The sequence below is a fragment of the Haliotis rubra genome, unplaced genomic scaffold, assembly GCF_003918875.1.
Source record: "Haliotis rubra isolate DU_JTF1 unplaced genomic scaffold, ASM391887v1 Scf234, whole genome shotgun sequence".
Taxonomy (NCBI): Eukaryota; Metazoa; Mollusca; class Gastropoda; order Lepetellida; family Haliotidae; genus Haliotis; species Haliotis rubra.
Window position 1 is genome coordinate 838434 of NW_025766381.1, and position 15029 is coordinate 853462.

The following is a 15029-nucleotide window of genomic DNA, read 5'->3' on the forward strand; positions in this document are numbered from 1 at the left end:
TCTTTTGTTTCTGATTTATTAAGAATGTTCATAACAGAATTTAAAACGACATCTTTGAAGGGATCACCTCGGCAGACCACTGTATCTACACCCTCATGCTTTGCTTCGGAACCTGAAGAAACATACTTTCAAAGGGACTTTTCATGTGGACCGATACGACCACTTGCAGGGGTTGACTTTATTAAATCAAAACGCATATATCGTGTGTTAGTAATATACTGTAATATTCAACCATAGGATGTTGGTCTTTTGCGTTTTCTATAAATTACCACAGTGTTCGTGTTCGTGTGTTGGTGGTGGTCACATGTCATCATATCCCAATTGCGTAGATCGATGCTCATGCTGTTGATCACTGGGTTGTCTGATCAAGGCTCGATTATTTACAGACTGCCGCCATATTGCTGGAGTATTGCTGAGTGTGGCGTAAAACAAAACTCACTCACTCACTAAAGATATGAACGTCTTATATTGCTGGGTTGTTTTGCGCCTCCCCCAGCTTCCCAAGCTCTATGTAAAAATACTTGATTTATAACTATTCAAACCAATGATTGATGGTTTGAACACTTAACCAGGCAGTTGAGGCACGATGGCCTGCTAGCAACACAACGTTAATGCATTAGTCCACGCGATCCATTTGGTCGCCCAGCATGTCCCGTGTGAGTGAGTTGGGTTTTACGTTTTACAATATTACAGCAACTTCACACCAGAAATGGGCTTCATACAATGTACCCATGTAGGGAATCGAACTCGGGACTTCGGCGTGACGAGCCAACCATCGCCCCTCAGTAGTATACATGTGGGTTGATTCAATTTGTGTGACACATTCAAATTCATTCAGAGTTCTCATTTTTGGAAGACTGCATACATTGCCTGCAAAATATTCAAATCAGTTACACTTGTATGGTCGTTGTTATACTAATGATGTGTACAAAAACCACACATCCATACACTATACACCAAGAGAGAGTGAGTATGAATTTTCGCCTCTTTTAGCAATATTCCACCAATATCACTGCGGGGAACACCAGAAATGGGCTTCATACATTGTACCCATGTGGGATTCGAACTCTGGTCTTCAGCGTGACGAACGAACGCTTTAACCACTAGGCTAACACAGCGATCTATAAGAACAAATGCAAACTTCGAAACCTTTTACATGCAGACAAAGCTTTTATTCGCACTGTTTATTTACTTGATAATATATTCTGTATATCAATGAACATTTACATTTATTGAGACATCATCTGTACATAAGAACTATGCTACTTGATATATTTGAATACTTATCACTCATCATTACATATGGTAAAACTGTTGCACGTTTGCACATGCAGGTTCCTGCCGGTTTATTCATTGGAATGATCAATATCAACCTGCACACTAATATTTCTTCAGGCATCGCATAAATTTCCCCAATAATTACACTCAAACTTTTAGAATCAACGCTAAACTAAAGCAACCGAATATGGATTTTAAGCATGGTGTTCGTCGTGGAGGGCAGGAAGTTTTGTGGCGCTGACATGATCAGCGCAGACCGTGTCGGGCTGACAGAACTTGTAGGAAACCCTGGCATTCAGGACAACTTGTACACCTTCTGCAGCCTTGCCCGTGACCTTGACCCTGTACATGAGGGTCCCCTTGAACTCTGACAGGAAGTGCATGGTAATTTTGGAGACCTTCTTCTGAGGAATTTCCCTGATTTCAGAGAATTGGGTTTTCCATGTCGAGTCTGGTAACGCTGCTGGTTTGACTTCAAAGAAATGAAGCGTTGTGTTCAGGGGCGTCAGCTCGAATCCGATATCGTCTACGTTGGTCCAGGATGCTGCGACAACGTAGCCGAGATCAACAACTGCTGTCTGGTAGGGCATTGGTCTTGTGATGTCGAGCTCCACGTTGTCATTGTTGTCTACTCGGAACATATCACTGTCTGGGGGAACGTAGTACAAGATTGGTGGTCCGTTCACTGCAGTGACGATGATGGTGAGCGTGTATCTCTGAGAATTCGGCTTGAACCCTTTCACAGTGGCTTCCACAAGCTCAACCTCAATGTGATCAGCACCACTAAAGTGAGACCTTGGTGTGTAGTCCAGGACGCCTGTGGCAAGTAGGTGAGCAGTGCCGTGTGTACCGTTGGTGTTTACCAGGTGGAATGTAAATACATCTCCTTCCGCATCTTTTGCCTTGATCTGATGATGAAGCTTCTGCCCTTCCTGAATGTACATCACATTGTCCTCCAAAAACGGTGGAGTGTTCACTAGATTGTTTTTCATGGCAAGCAAAACCAGTTTTGCCGACAGGACACCGCTTCCGCTTTGGGTCAGATTCATTTTCCCGAACAGGTCTGGACATATCTGAAATAAAAACATACACCGTCGTACAAACACGCCTTAGATAAAAACGTAGTTGTAGTCAAAATGTATCAATACTGGCCACATAACGTTGAACAATTATAATTCAATTACAATTCGACTTATGTGGCGGTGGTCTGTAAATAATTGAGTCTGGACCAGGCAGTCCAGTGATAAACAGCATGAGGATCGACGTTTGCAATTGGGATGCGAGGACGTGTGTCAGCGAACACGACCACCCGATGCCGTTAGTCGCCTCTTACGACAAGTATTGGTCACTGAAGGCAAATTTTAACCGGATCTTCACGGGTCGTATGGAAGCAGGCACCAACAGCAGGCTATGCTTTATACTTACAGGCACAATGTGCTGGTCCTCTCTCAGCAGCACTGTCTTAGGTTTGTTACAAATGTCCGGTAACTCGTGCCATACACCATCTGTGGAAAAGGAAGAAGGATGTAGCGGAACTGATTAATGGTGACTGTTTACAAACCCACGGGCAAACATTGATGCTGCACTTCCAAGACGGTTGTATCCTATTTTCGATGCAGTACGTCACTCACCCTCAGCAGGTGCTACTTGTACTACAGGGACTCCTTTCACAAAGCACTAAGGTGATCGTAAGTCACTAAGGTAACCTTAGTGCCATGCTAAAGAATGAGAGCTAAGGTTAACCTTAGTAAAGGTTGCTTCAAGAGGAGTCCCAGGTCATTGGTTTTCAAGAACTTGCGGTCTCAAAATAGGTATGAGTGGGCTTTCATGGCGCTTTGAACAACATTACATCACAGTGTGTCAGCTTAATGGGGAGGGAAAGTCCAGTGATGGCCGTCGTAGATGTTTACCACACTGGTTAAAAGCTCACCAGATGGGATTTGTACAGACAAACAGACGAATAATCTCGGCAACTGGGGTTTGACCCCACAGTTTCTGGAATGCCCAAGGGATACTCTATTTGGACAATTGGGACCCCCGTGCCTCACCCTTTCCGGTTCCCGCGCAATGTTTTTTTGACTCATATATGTTTCTCCATATAGTATAATGACATGATTGGTATGCAATACATGACTAATCGCAAAAAGTGTATAGCACGTTATTCCCCAGGGCGATGACAACAATACTTTGAAGAATTTTGAAATGGTCTTACGGCTGTCATTAAAGAACACTTTGATGCTGGTGTTGCTGTCGTGATTTGATTTCACTTTTATGTCAACATGCATTGCTTTGAGGTCTTGCGGCTTGACGCTGATGGACACAGATTGGCCGAGTTGTTCTACCAATCTGTAACACAATGGGTGAGTAATAAACATCATACAAATGCTCAGTCGCGGTAATAACCAACCATCCATTTAAGCTGTTCGTACAAACTGTGTCATATATAGCCAGTTAATATAATATGATTTTATCGCATCCAAATGCTTTCAAATTATAGACAGTAGCACCTCAAATATATATAACGGCGGACATCAATTTGCTTAGCGTTTATGAAGGCATGAACATCAAATCGGTGTGCACACTTTGTAGAAAGCAACGTGGCTTCGTAAGCCACTCCAATGTCACGGATTTACTTGCAATTTGTTTGATATTGGCTTAAACGAAACATCAAACTTAAGGGGTCCGGTGTAACGTTGACTATCACGAGTACAAGAATGTATTGACAACGGATGAACCAACCTTCCTCTGTATTGTCTGTCAGATAGTATTTTCTCCTGTTCGAAAGGAGTCACTGGTTCGCTTGCAGTTAACTGTAACTTCCCTGAAAGAAAACAGATATGTAATTAGGTGTGTTATGGTTTTACTATGGTTTAAATTGTATTTCAGTTACTGGAAGATTCCAGCTTGATGCTGGGAAACAGTGACTGAATTTACTACTGTACCACTCGAAATGCGCTTTACACAATGTACCCATATGTGGAATCGAACCCGGGTCTTCGGCGTGACGAACGAACGTTTTAACCATTTGGCTACCCTACTTCCCAATTGAAGAAAAACCGACGAGATGAAGGTCGCATGTTAACCACGCTGGAGCAGGTTGTAGTGGATGCAACCATTGCAAGTTGAAGTGATTGTTATATTTGTTGTCAGAAAGAGTGAATGAGCGAGTTTAGTATAACGCTGCTTTGAAAGGTTTCAGTTATATCACGGCATGTCGGGTTAAAGACCAAAGTGACGCGAATGTCAGACGATTGCCAACTTCTCTGAACCACAAAAGGGGTTTGCTTTGGCATTGACAAACCAACAGCTGCAAATATAGTCGCGGCCAGTCGGGATTCGAACAAACAATGATCGCTTGCTCATGTACCAAAGGAACGTAGTTCTGCACAGTGAGTTCTGTTGAGGCTTTTATTACTTGACCAAGCGTTTACGCCACATAAAATAAAAGTGAGTGAGTGAGTGAGCGAGTTTAGTTTTACGCCGCACTCAGCAATATTCCAGCTATGTGGCGGCGGTTTACAAATAATCGAGCATGGGCTAGACAATTCAGTGATCAACAGCATGAACATAGATCTAGGTGATTGGGATACGATCACGTGTAACCAAGTCAGCGAGCCTAACCACCCCGATTCCCTTATCCGCCTCTTGCGACACGCATGGGTTACTGAAGATCAATTCTAACCCGGATCTTCACTGGTTATATTAAATAAGACTGTGAAGGAAGACATTCAACAGAATATGTAGAGCCATGAGTGCGCACACAGGCCATGTCATCGTTCCTGCAGTGCGATCGTTGATTACAGAACTATTTAAAAAGTCGGTTTTTCAAACCTGTTGGTGTCAAGATCATGTGCTCCTCTGTGGCGTCAACAGTATCTAAAGTGAGCGAGAAGATCCCCTCTCTGCTCAGAGATATGTCCCTCCCTTCCAAGCCTGTAGTCGTGATAGATCCTTTGCCAAGGAACTGTGTAGATACATCGAACAGCCTTCAGAATATACATATATTTATCGATTTGTCTATATATTTTAGAATTGGAAACGAAAATGTAAAGAGCAGATAATGCCAGAGATATGGCCAATAATGACAACAGAGTTAAGAACGCTACTTTCAAAGAATCAGAATTGTATAAAATGGTATCAGATGTATTAAGTGAAATAATTTATAACTCACATCATTCCTGAACAGCTGTGCAGGAGGAGCAAACATCTTGTCATGGTCATGGTGTTCTACGAATTCTACAGCTGCAGTGAAACGTAAAAAAATCATACGGGAAATAATATCATTTAGGAACAAGCAAAGCAAAACTTTGTTCTTTACAGGCATTTTAGGACATTACTTCAAGGCTAAACCCTATCCCGCCTACCCGGAATGAAATGGTCTGCGTTGAGTAATACTAATATGTATTAGATCGCGCATTAGGGGTACGTATGTTACGTACTGCTGTACAAGGCCTTCAGTTCGGTTCGGTATATGAGAACTTACTTCCGGGAAAAAAAGCGGATTTCTTGCAAAGAAATGCAGAGATTTTGACAAAATGATTCGATTTCTAAACATTTTAGAAAAAGTTTTAAAAAGTTACTAAAATTACGGTACAAGAACCGAAAATACCGAATTTGTTTATTGCATTACGGTATACCGAACCAAAGGCAACATAGTGCCGCTCTACCGCGGTATATCGTTTCATCCCTACCCGCATGGCAAGGATGTGGAATGATTAACATTGTATACCGTATAATTGGTTGGCCATCACTTACTATGAGCATCTTTTATAGTATGCGTCTTGATTATAGTGCATGCTGAGCCTTGACATGTCGAGTTCACGACAGATATGTTTAAGGATATCATGTTGCTGTAGGTCACGTTGTTTGTAGCTCGGAAGTTCATGGTGCTTTTGTGCCGTGCATTTGGCGAATTCACGAGCGACACATTATACTTTAATTCAGTCATCGCCTTATGGTCACTGGGCTTGCTCAGTTCAACCAGCTGCATGTGCAGCACCTTTGCTGCCTCTGTATCATATACAAGACGAAGTTTGTCCACATCACGATCAGTCACAACAAAGGTACCAAGGAGAGGCCTGGTGACTGTTTTTGCGGACGATTTGGCTTCAATGTAGATAGTTTCTACATCTGCATCGTAGATTTTATTATTAGCAGTGATGAAGGTTAGTTCTGGAGGGTCGTCACGGCAGGTGACCTGGATCTGAATATCCTGGAGAACGCTGTATGGCATTGGAACTTTCTGTTCTTTCGCTTCAATTGTAACGGAGTCATTTCCACAATAGTTCTGCTCTGGACTATAGATAAGGTAGCCATCAGTAGTAACGGAAGCATTGCCATGTTTTCTTTGCGCCTTGATGGAAAAGGATATAATATCATCTTCTTTGTCTTGGACATCAATGTGTTCTGTAAGCTGTTTGTTTTCGATGGCCGTTACGGTCTTCGTCGTGACGACTGGTGGTGTGTTGTGAATATGTTTGTCCACTTCAAACAGACTCAGCAGCAGAGGTTCAGTAATCCTGATAAATTCTGTTCCTTGTATGACTTGGTTTTGACCAGAAAGGCAGAGCTGACAAAGAAACCCAAGCATTACCTCGTCGTGAATACATGTATCATACAGGCGTATGTCAACCACGACATTTTATAAACTCGTAGTCTTCGAAAGGCCCCCATCGTACTATTGGATATACAAAACTTAATAGTTTATGCACTGAGCTGAGGCACGAATGATCAGTGCACGTGGATATGTGACTTGCGTTGGCTTGGAATCAAAAACAGACTGACTGTGTATTTGTATATACGTCAAAATGTATACCATGTTGTCTTTGAATCTGAACTGTTAAGTGTAGATAGAGACACGTTCCTTAGAAATATAAGTGAAAAATATGAATTAATGAATTTGATATTAAATGAAAATGGAAATGTAAGAACATGTAAAAAAACCTTCTGACTGACATAGATAATACAAAAAGATCGATGCTACCTAAATGTTTCTCACTGTACCTTCCCAAAAGTTTCTTCCATAATTTGCTGTTCATGCATAAATAATAGAACTTGCACTCCACTTGTGAAAATATCACGGAGAAAGGATCCTAACCCGTACACAATTCCATTGACAGTTTTTAAAATAAAACTACAAATAATAAACACAAAATACAAGTGTCCCTTGATTGAATAAAACATTGTATCATTTACCTTTCCATTCGTGATGTCCGTGGGGGAAATCTTTGAACAGGTGTCGGTGAAATCCCATTGCTGTATATCTGTCGGCATATGCAAATACATAAAACATTATTATACTGATATTACTATTGTTTCATGATAAGCGGAACGGTTTGTCAATGTGGTGAAAGTGTTTCTAGTAAAAAAACAAACCAAAATCAGACCTTTATTCCACGCCAACAGTGAAATGGAACTGTTGTCATTTGTAGGTGTAAATCCATGAGCACTGATGTTCAACACTGGTTCCACCAATGCTTCTTTGGCTGGCGAGATGTAGAATGACAGTCCAACTGGTTTTATTAGCCTGAAGCAGGGTAGAGGAATACTCATTAGCATACTCAAATCTCTGCATTAGTAATTGAGATTTCATAGAATTAAAGATGATGTGACACGCACAAACAGAATGCGCCTCACTCTTTTCTACTATATGTTCTTACCTCCCATATAATAGCCTTGTCGTAGACTGCAAAGACTCCTCCGGATCATGAAGGTAAGGGACATATTCAGCTGAAGCTGCACTTCCATAGATCTGGGAGAGGTCGGTTGTGTTTAAGGTCCCAATCAGGAGACTTCCATTGTAGCCTGTGTAAATAACATCAATTGCTAGCAGCAAGGCAACTGACAGAATTACTGAGCTAAACGACGGAAGGAAGTCGTCATTTCCTTTCCGTTATATATTTACATGGTACAATAATACGATAACAATATGATGCATAACTTTTTAAGTGGCATTTAGAAGTTGGTATGATGTAGAGGAACACTTTTTATGGATAGGCAACTTCTTTATTGAAATAGATGCGACATTTCAGTGTAGAACCTAACACCGTTATCAAGCAATTGATACACATCACACGGCTTCAGTCATCATGTCAACATACTGTATATCAACCTCTTCAATTGTATAAACTTAAATATCCTTCATGTATATATTTCTCCTTGTTGTCATTTGCTTGATAACGATGTTAGGATCTACACCGAAACGTCGCATCTATTGCAATAATGAAGTCTATCCATAAATAAAAGTGTTCCTCTTCAATGAGTCTTCATGATGCATAACACTTTTGTATATACAGATGCAGTAAATGATATGCATTCACAAAACATTTAGCATAAATAATGCCTAGAAACAAAGATGCCCAGGTAGTTGTATACTGTTCCGTTTCCTGAAATAATTACCTTTCACGGACAGCGACAGAGACCTGTTGCGATTGCCCAGTGTTGGTTCAGCATTTATCACATGTGTTTTCTCGACATTGTAGTGTTCTTCAAATTCCACCAGAGTGTCACCATTTCCTGACATAAAAATAAAATATAATCAGTTTATCATACAACTATATTAGTATGTATACATATATTTAATACACATTGGGACCCGTGTTGAGATCCGGGTTGTGTTTGGTCTTCAGCGCGGTGGGCCAGCTGGCAAAGGCGCCAGGCTAGTGATCCAGCGAAGCTGAGGTGTCGGGATCGAGCCCACCTGTGACCGGGTGTAAAAACCTAGTTGCGGGTACAGCAACGTGCAGTGAACTTGGACAAAGTACTGTGACTATGTGTCCCAGTCCACCCAGCTGTGGATGGGTACCTCGTTAGGATGAATAAGCCACAATAACTCGGTGCGCCTAGTGGCTGCTAGGGAGTTGAGATTGATAACACGATGTGCCGTTAAGATTGACATCCAATGATGGAGGGAAAAAATACCAGCGCCTTGAGCAAGCACTAGTTGCCTGGATATGTGCGCTATATAACTATCGTATTTTGTCGTAACAGGCAAGGATCAAATGGTCTGACTTGGTTGCCAAGTGTCATTGTTTCCTATGCTCATGATTATGATCCCTGGAATGTCTGGTCGAGACTATATTAATTACATACCGTCGCCATATAGCTGTAATATTGTGTCGTGTTAAACTAGTTGCAAGTCTTGGTTAATAAAATGCAAAGAAATCAAGAAAGTAACTGACAATGTAATCAAACACCCATTGTCATTTTGAGGTTCAATTGTATTCATTCTATTTGATAATCATTTTTTTTTGAAAATTTCGGTTTCAGAATTTCATCCCAAGAGCCCTACTTCGTAAAAAAATAACACAATGTGAAGGCTGTAAACGGGTAATGCCAAACCGTTTGACCTGAACTTGTATCCTGAGCCTCTTGACTAAAACGATATCAGATGGCAGTCGATATCACCGATATTTGTGTACATTCATTTTTGTCTCTAATTTGATCTCGATTCCCCACATGGGCACAATGTGTGAAGCCCATTTCTTGTGTCCCCCCGCCGTGATATTGCTGGAATATTGCTAAAAGCGGCGTAAAACTACATTCAGTCAGTTAGTCAGTCTAATTTGATCCAGCATAATGCAGCTTCATCTCCAACTATTTTAACAACGATGTTAAGGCGCAAAATCTAAAACGGCATCAAAGCATCAATGAATGAGACCGCTTGATATACACAACCCTAATGGAATGGCGTTCACCTCTGAAACGGAAATAAAAGCAACAAGATCCTTTCCAATGTAAAAGAAATCACTGGTCAAGGCAGAGTCGTTTCCAACTAAATCTCGAAACTGCTATGAAATTGAGATGATTCAAGATCAGCGTATCCTGGCCTACCTGTGTTACCATCACAAACACGTGCAGAGGCAAGTAAACTGTGCAACTGAAACGCGACGGGACTATGTGATTGTCAGAGCAGCTCATTAAAATATTACATACCGTAATTTCAAAACAAGACTTTCTTCTTTGGAAACACATGGAGTTTGGTAAATGGTGACTATATTTTCTTGTTTAATGACCATATGAAGGTTGGCATCTTATTTTAGCACGGAAATATGATAATCTATTTCATTCGGCTAAATCAATGTGATACGACGAAAGCCAGGCAGATCTTTCTTCTATCCCCTTAATGCCATAAAACAGATACCATCCTCCAAGTCCTTTCCACCTTCCGGATTTAGACTAGTTAACCACATGTTTAGTCATAAGGCATCATCTTCCCCCATGAAATAATGATATCAAACTATCAACAACCCCTTACATGAGACCTGTGAAGATCCGGGTTAGAATTGATCTTCAGTAACCCATGCTTGTCGTAAGAGGTGTCCAACAGGATCGGGTGGTCAGGCTCGCTGACTTGGTTGACACATGTCATCGTATCCCAATTGCGTAGATCGATGCTCATGCTGTTGATCATTGGATCGTCTAGTCCAGACTCGATTATTTACAGATCGCCGCCATATAGCTGGACTATCGCTTAGTGTGGTGTTAAACTAAATTCACTCACTCACTTCCTGACATGAAATACTGAAATACTTACGTTTAATGCAGACTGGTTGTGTGAAAACAGGAACAGAAACATGGGAACGCCCCACACCATGAAGACTGTGGTAGTAGCATCTTCCTGGCTCCAGCATCAGGAAGGACCCGTCTGCTTTGGGGGTATTTTTGTCTGTGCCGTTAGTATTGTAATCACTCAGTGAGATGTTTGTGATTCGTCCATCGACCATCAACTGTCCTTCTGTGATAGCAATTTTGGATTCTGATCTTGTTGCCACCTTGATGATGGGGAAGACGTCATCAGTTGCAGGTTCAGTGCCAATAGTCCATTCTAAAACAAAACAGGTTGGAATGCAATACACAAACTCCGCTGTGTGTCGTCTCTTCTTAATTGTTTTAATAGTGTTTCGTTCTTCAAATGCGTATGATTACACATGATATATGGTTTTGATTTGGAACCCTTTGCTTGATTTATAGGGCCCGTGAGTAGGTCACTTCTCGCGAGACCTTAGTACTTCCAACGACACACAAGGTATCATACATTTTCGAATGGTCTCATGGTTTTCTGTTTACAGTAAGGAACGGATAATCCTTGAAGGAATAAAAAATGTCCGATCTAACCATTCCCCAATTAGCCAACTATTACGACTATCAACAGCTCTGACAGCCAAGCATGGTTGTGCAGTTGGTCCGGTCTCGTGAAGTCATATTTGGCGATCGCGCAATTTGGAACCAGGACTGGTTCTTGAATATACGCTTGCCACCGGCAAATCTGGTACCGGAAATAAGTTGGGCCCCGTCTCGCATATCGCAAGTTGGCACGCGCAAAGGGAGCCAGGAACCAGCTTAGTACCGGAAGTTGCGCCTCGCGAGACTTACGGGCCTTATAACTATTACTGGTCCACATTACAATAGGATATAGTTATTAACTCACCATAGTAAACGGTGCCATGTCCAGCATGTACATCAAGACCGATTTTGTGCTGCGACGATGTCAGTGCCACGCCATGCTTTGTTAAACCTGAGGTAAAGAGACTCTGTGTGTAGGCGCTAGAAACAGCAGGTGCCCCCACCATGACCGTCACATTGCATGTCGTCTTGGCTGATGATCCTGCTGAATTTATAGCTGTCACGGTGACGTAGTAAGTTTTGCCATCATCCAGGATCGCATGCTCCAGTGTCAAACCAACCTTTCTCTTTAATCCAACCGATGTCGCATTCAGAATATCGTTTCCGCCTTCCTTTCTGCCGATCTGCACTGTGTATTCAGCTATCTCACTGACATCTTCATTGCATTCCCAGAATGCCCCAACGCTGTTATTGGAGCCTATGAAGGTAGTCGGTTCGTCCAGAGAATGTCGAGGATCAACACACATCATGTATTCAAATTTGGGCGGAGTGATGTCAACTTGGAAAGCATTTGAAATCGCAACTGTTGACTCATCTGCAAAGTTCACAGCCTTCACGCTGATATAGTATGTTGGAGCTTTATACTCCATCAGTTTCGAGGCGTCGGAGTTATTATTCTCAGGTAGTTTTTCACTATGTTCCAGGGCTATATGGTTTAGTTCAAGTGACAAAACATCCAGTGTGTCAAGATTTGAAACAGTGCAGTTGGGATCACACACTTCTTTACATACATCATTACAAGGAAGACAAAATGTTGATTTCAGCTTAAATGGGACCACATTGTCCACAGAAGATTCATTTGATCCAACTCCCATCCATATTTCCTTTATTCCGCTCTCGCCATCAAAGAATGGTTTGCCATGTAAACATTCTTTATCAGTTGTATCAGGTACTGAAACATAGCTTAACAGTGCCTGAGCGAAGAATGGATGAAGGGGATCTCGTACAGGAGGCTTGTAATCATTGAGATTGTGTACACGGTAGATGATACTTGGTTTTCCAGAAAATGTGTAACCCTCAATATCTGCTTTGCGATGACCTTCAAAGAAAAGAGTGGTCCTCCATGTGGTTTTGACATTGTCTAAATTCTTCTTGAATCCGAGGCAGATTTCATAAACGTAGTCTGACGGATCTTCCGGTAAGTCAAACCAGGATTCTGTTTCCTTATTGTCATCCTTTAAACAGATACGTCCTTTCCAAGCATGAGTACCATCATCATAACCATAGAAGAAGACTGCGACTCCTGGTGATGATAGACACTGAGTTACTTCATCAGTTTCATTGGAAGTTGCATTGGTGTCTTCAGGTACATCGTTGTCATCAAGTCTTGGTATTTCCTTCAGGACTGGGGTTTGATACGTTGCAATGTCAGAAAAATCCATATGTAAGGATGTGATGATGTTCTGTCCCTTGGCACTTAATAACATGAATGTATAGTTTCCTTCCGATAGAGAGTCCTCAACGTTAAGGAACACACCACCACGTATGATATTTTCTAAACCCTTATCATACGTGAGGGCAACTCTTGCAAACCCATCAATAAGAGCAGAAGAGGGAGATATGTCCGACCTGGCAAGGGTTTTCCAGTGTTCTTTGCCTAAAGATTTAGGGAATATTTCCTTACTCCGTTTGCATTCTGAAGCTCTCTTGTCTCTTGCAAGTGCTGTTTGCACAACCACCTTGTCAGGTTGACTTTGGAAGGTCCTTGATGTGTACCAGTCCCTACCAACCTTCACAGTCCCTGCTTGTGGCCTTGAGACATCAATGAGGACAGGTACTGTTGCAGCTGTCGTATTCAGACCAGCTCCGTTGATGGCAGTTATTGTAAACGTATACATCAGAGTAACAGTGAGATCCAAACGGTAGAGAGTGGTGTGTGTGATATTGTAAACATCCATTTGTTTGATAAGTTTCTTCTGTTGGTGCAAGCAAGGTTGTTCCGAGTACAGTTGTAAGTGGTATCTTTGAATACCACTCTCACTGTCCGTAAAGCCATCCCAGTGTAAAGTCACCACGTCTCTGCTGCTGATGTACACAACCCTTGTACTCTGACCTCCTTGTACAGATATATGACCTTGTGTAGGCGGAGTTGTGTCAATGGTAATAGGACCTTGAGAAACCCCAATGCAAGAGTCAACCTTGTCATGGGCAATCACTGTCACATAATAGGACTGACCCTGTTGGAGTGTAAGGTTGTGCATATGCACTACAGTGTCTAGTCCCGCAGATCTGAAGGATGCATTGTAGGAGGGAATAGCTGTCATCAGTGACTTACAGTTAGTAGTATTACCCGAGAGAGTAATATTGTCCTTGCTGATTCCAACAGTGTATTCTGTGAGTCCAATATCGGAGTAGAAACCACTCCATGACACCTTCAGATCCTCACGACTATCACTGTACTTGCTTAAGTCAATGCTCCCAGGAGATATGTCCAAATCAAATCCAACTTTAATACCATCAGAGTATGCTTCTTCAAAACTCCCAGCCTTGCTGTATGCACGTACTGTAACATAATACGTTATCAATTTCGCTGTCAGTTTAAGATGTCTGAATGTGTACGAGGTATTCAGGTGAGCGGTTTCATAGAAATGGACATTGTACCGTGAAGCTGGGTTCTTGACATCATCACCTATTGCAACTTCATAGCGATCGATCTGCTGACTGGCATCTTTACTGTTTGATTTACCGAAAGCATCCCAGTTAGCTGATAGTTCAGCTGTAGAGGTCTGGTAGTCTATATCTTTCCCAGTCCCATCCCTGACAGCCCCTGGGTGTGGTGGTTGTATGCGAACAGTAACACCATTAGAGTATGCGACGTGAATTCTTCCTATGGCATCCGTTACACGAATCACGTTGATGTAGGTAAATCCTGCTGTGAGCTTGAGTTCATCATTGTAGAAGGTGCCATGAGATTTTGAGGTTGGTATGAAGTCTTGGAATACGGCCCAGCTGACTGTCAGAATCTTCCACTCTGCCTTAATAACAGGACAACCACTAGTGTAATGCCAATGTCCTTCTATCGTTGTGAGGCCTGTCTGGAATTCGGCGTCTTTTTCTTCAGGTCCATCAGTAACTGACAGGTGAGGCGATGGACTAACAACTACTGCTTGAGATGTTGCAGATGCAGAGAGACCAGCCATATCAGAACACTTTGCAGTTGCAAAAACTTTATCTTCAGGTTGAAGAGACAGCCCTCCAAATAAAATAATTTTATCTTGCTCAGCTTCCACCATTCCATGAATATCTGTTGACCCTGGCTGCCGACCAAGACCAACTTCACATCTAAAATGAGATAAAACTTGGTTTACACACAACCCATTACACCAACAATAGAGAAGATACAAAGC

General features: G+C 42.0%; 1 protein-coding gene across 1 annotated transcript in view; it reads right to left on the bottom strand.

Annotated features, from left to right (window-relative positions):
- Positions 1 to 1150: 1150 nt before the first annotated feature.
- Positions 1151 to 15029, bottom strand: part of LOC124278272 — a 50335-nt gene continuing 36456 nt past the window's right edge. The window contains exons 40-52 of the mRNA XM_046713992.1: positions 11708 to 14964; positions 10814 to 11104; positions 8677 to 8793; positions 7938 to 8082; positions 7665 to 7804; positions 7474 to 7541; positions 6034 to 6847; positions 5450 to 5520; positions 5110 to 5242; positions 4018 to 4099; positions 3491 to 3624; positions 2704 to 2783; positions 1151 to 2351 (exon numbers count right to left, since the gene is read on the bottom strand). Coding sequence (XP_046569948.1) covers positions 1473 to 2351; positions 2704 to 2783; positions 3491 to 3624; positions 4018 to 4099; positions 5110 to 5242; positions 5450 to 5520; positions 6034 to 6847; positions 7474 to 7541; positions 7665 to 7804; positions 7938 to 8082; positions 8677 to 8793; positions 10814 to 11104; positions 11708 to 14964 — 6211 coding nt within the window. The 3' untranslated portion in view covers positions 1151 to 1472. The remainder of the gene's footprint in view (positions 2352 to 2703; positions 2784 to 3490; positions 3625 to 4017; positions 4100 to 5109; positions 5243 to 5449; positions 5521 to 6033; positions 6848 to 7473; positions 7542 to 7664; positions 7805 to 7937; positions 8083 to 8676; positions 8794 to 10813; positions 11105 to 11707; positions 14965 to 15029) is intronic.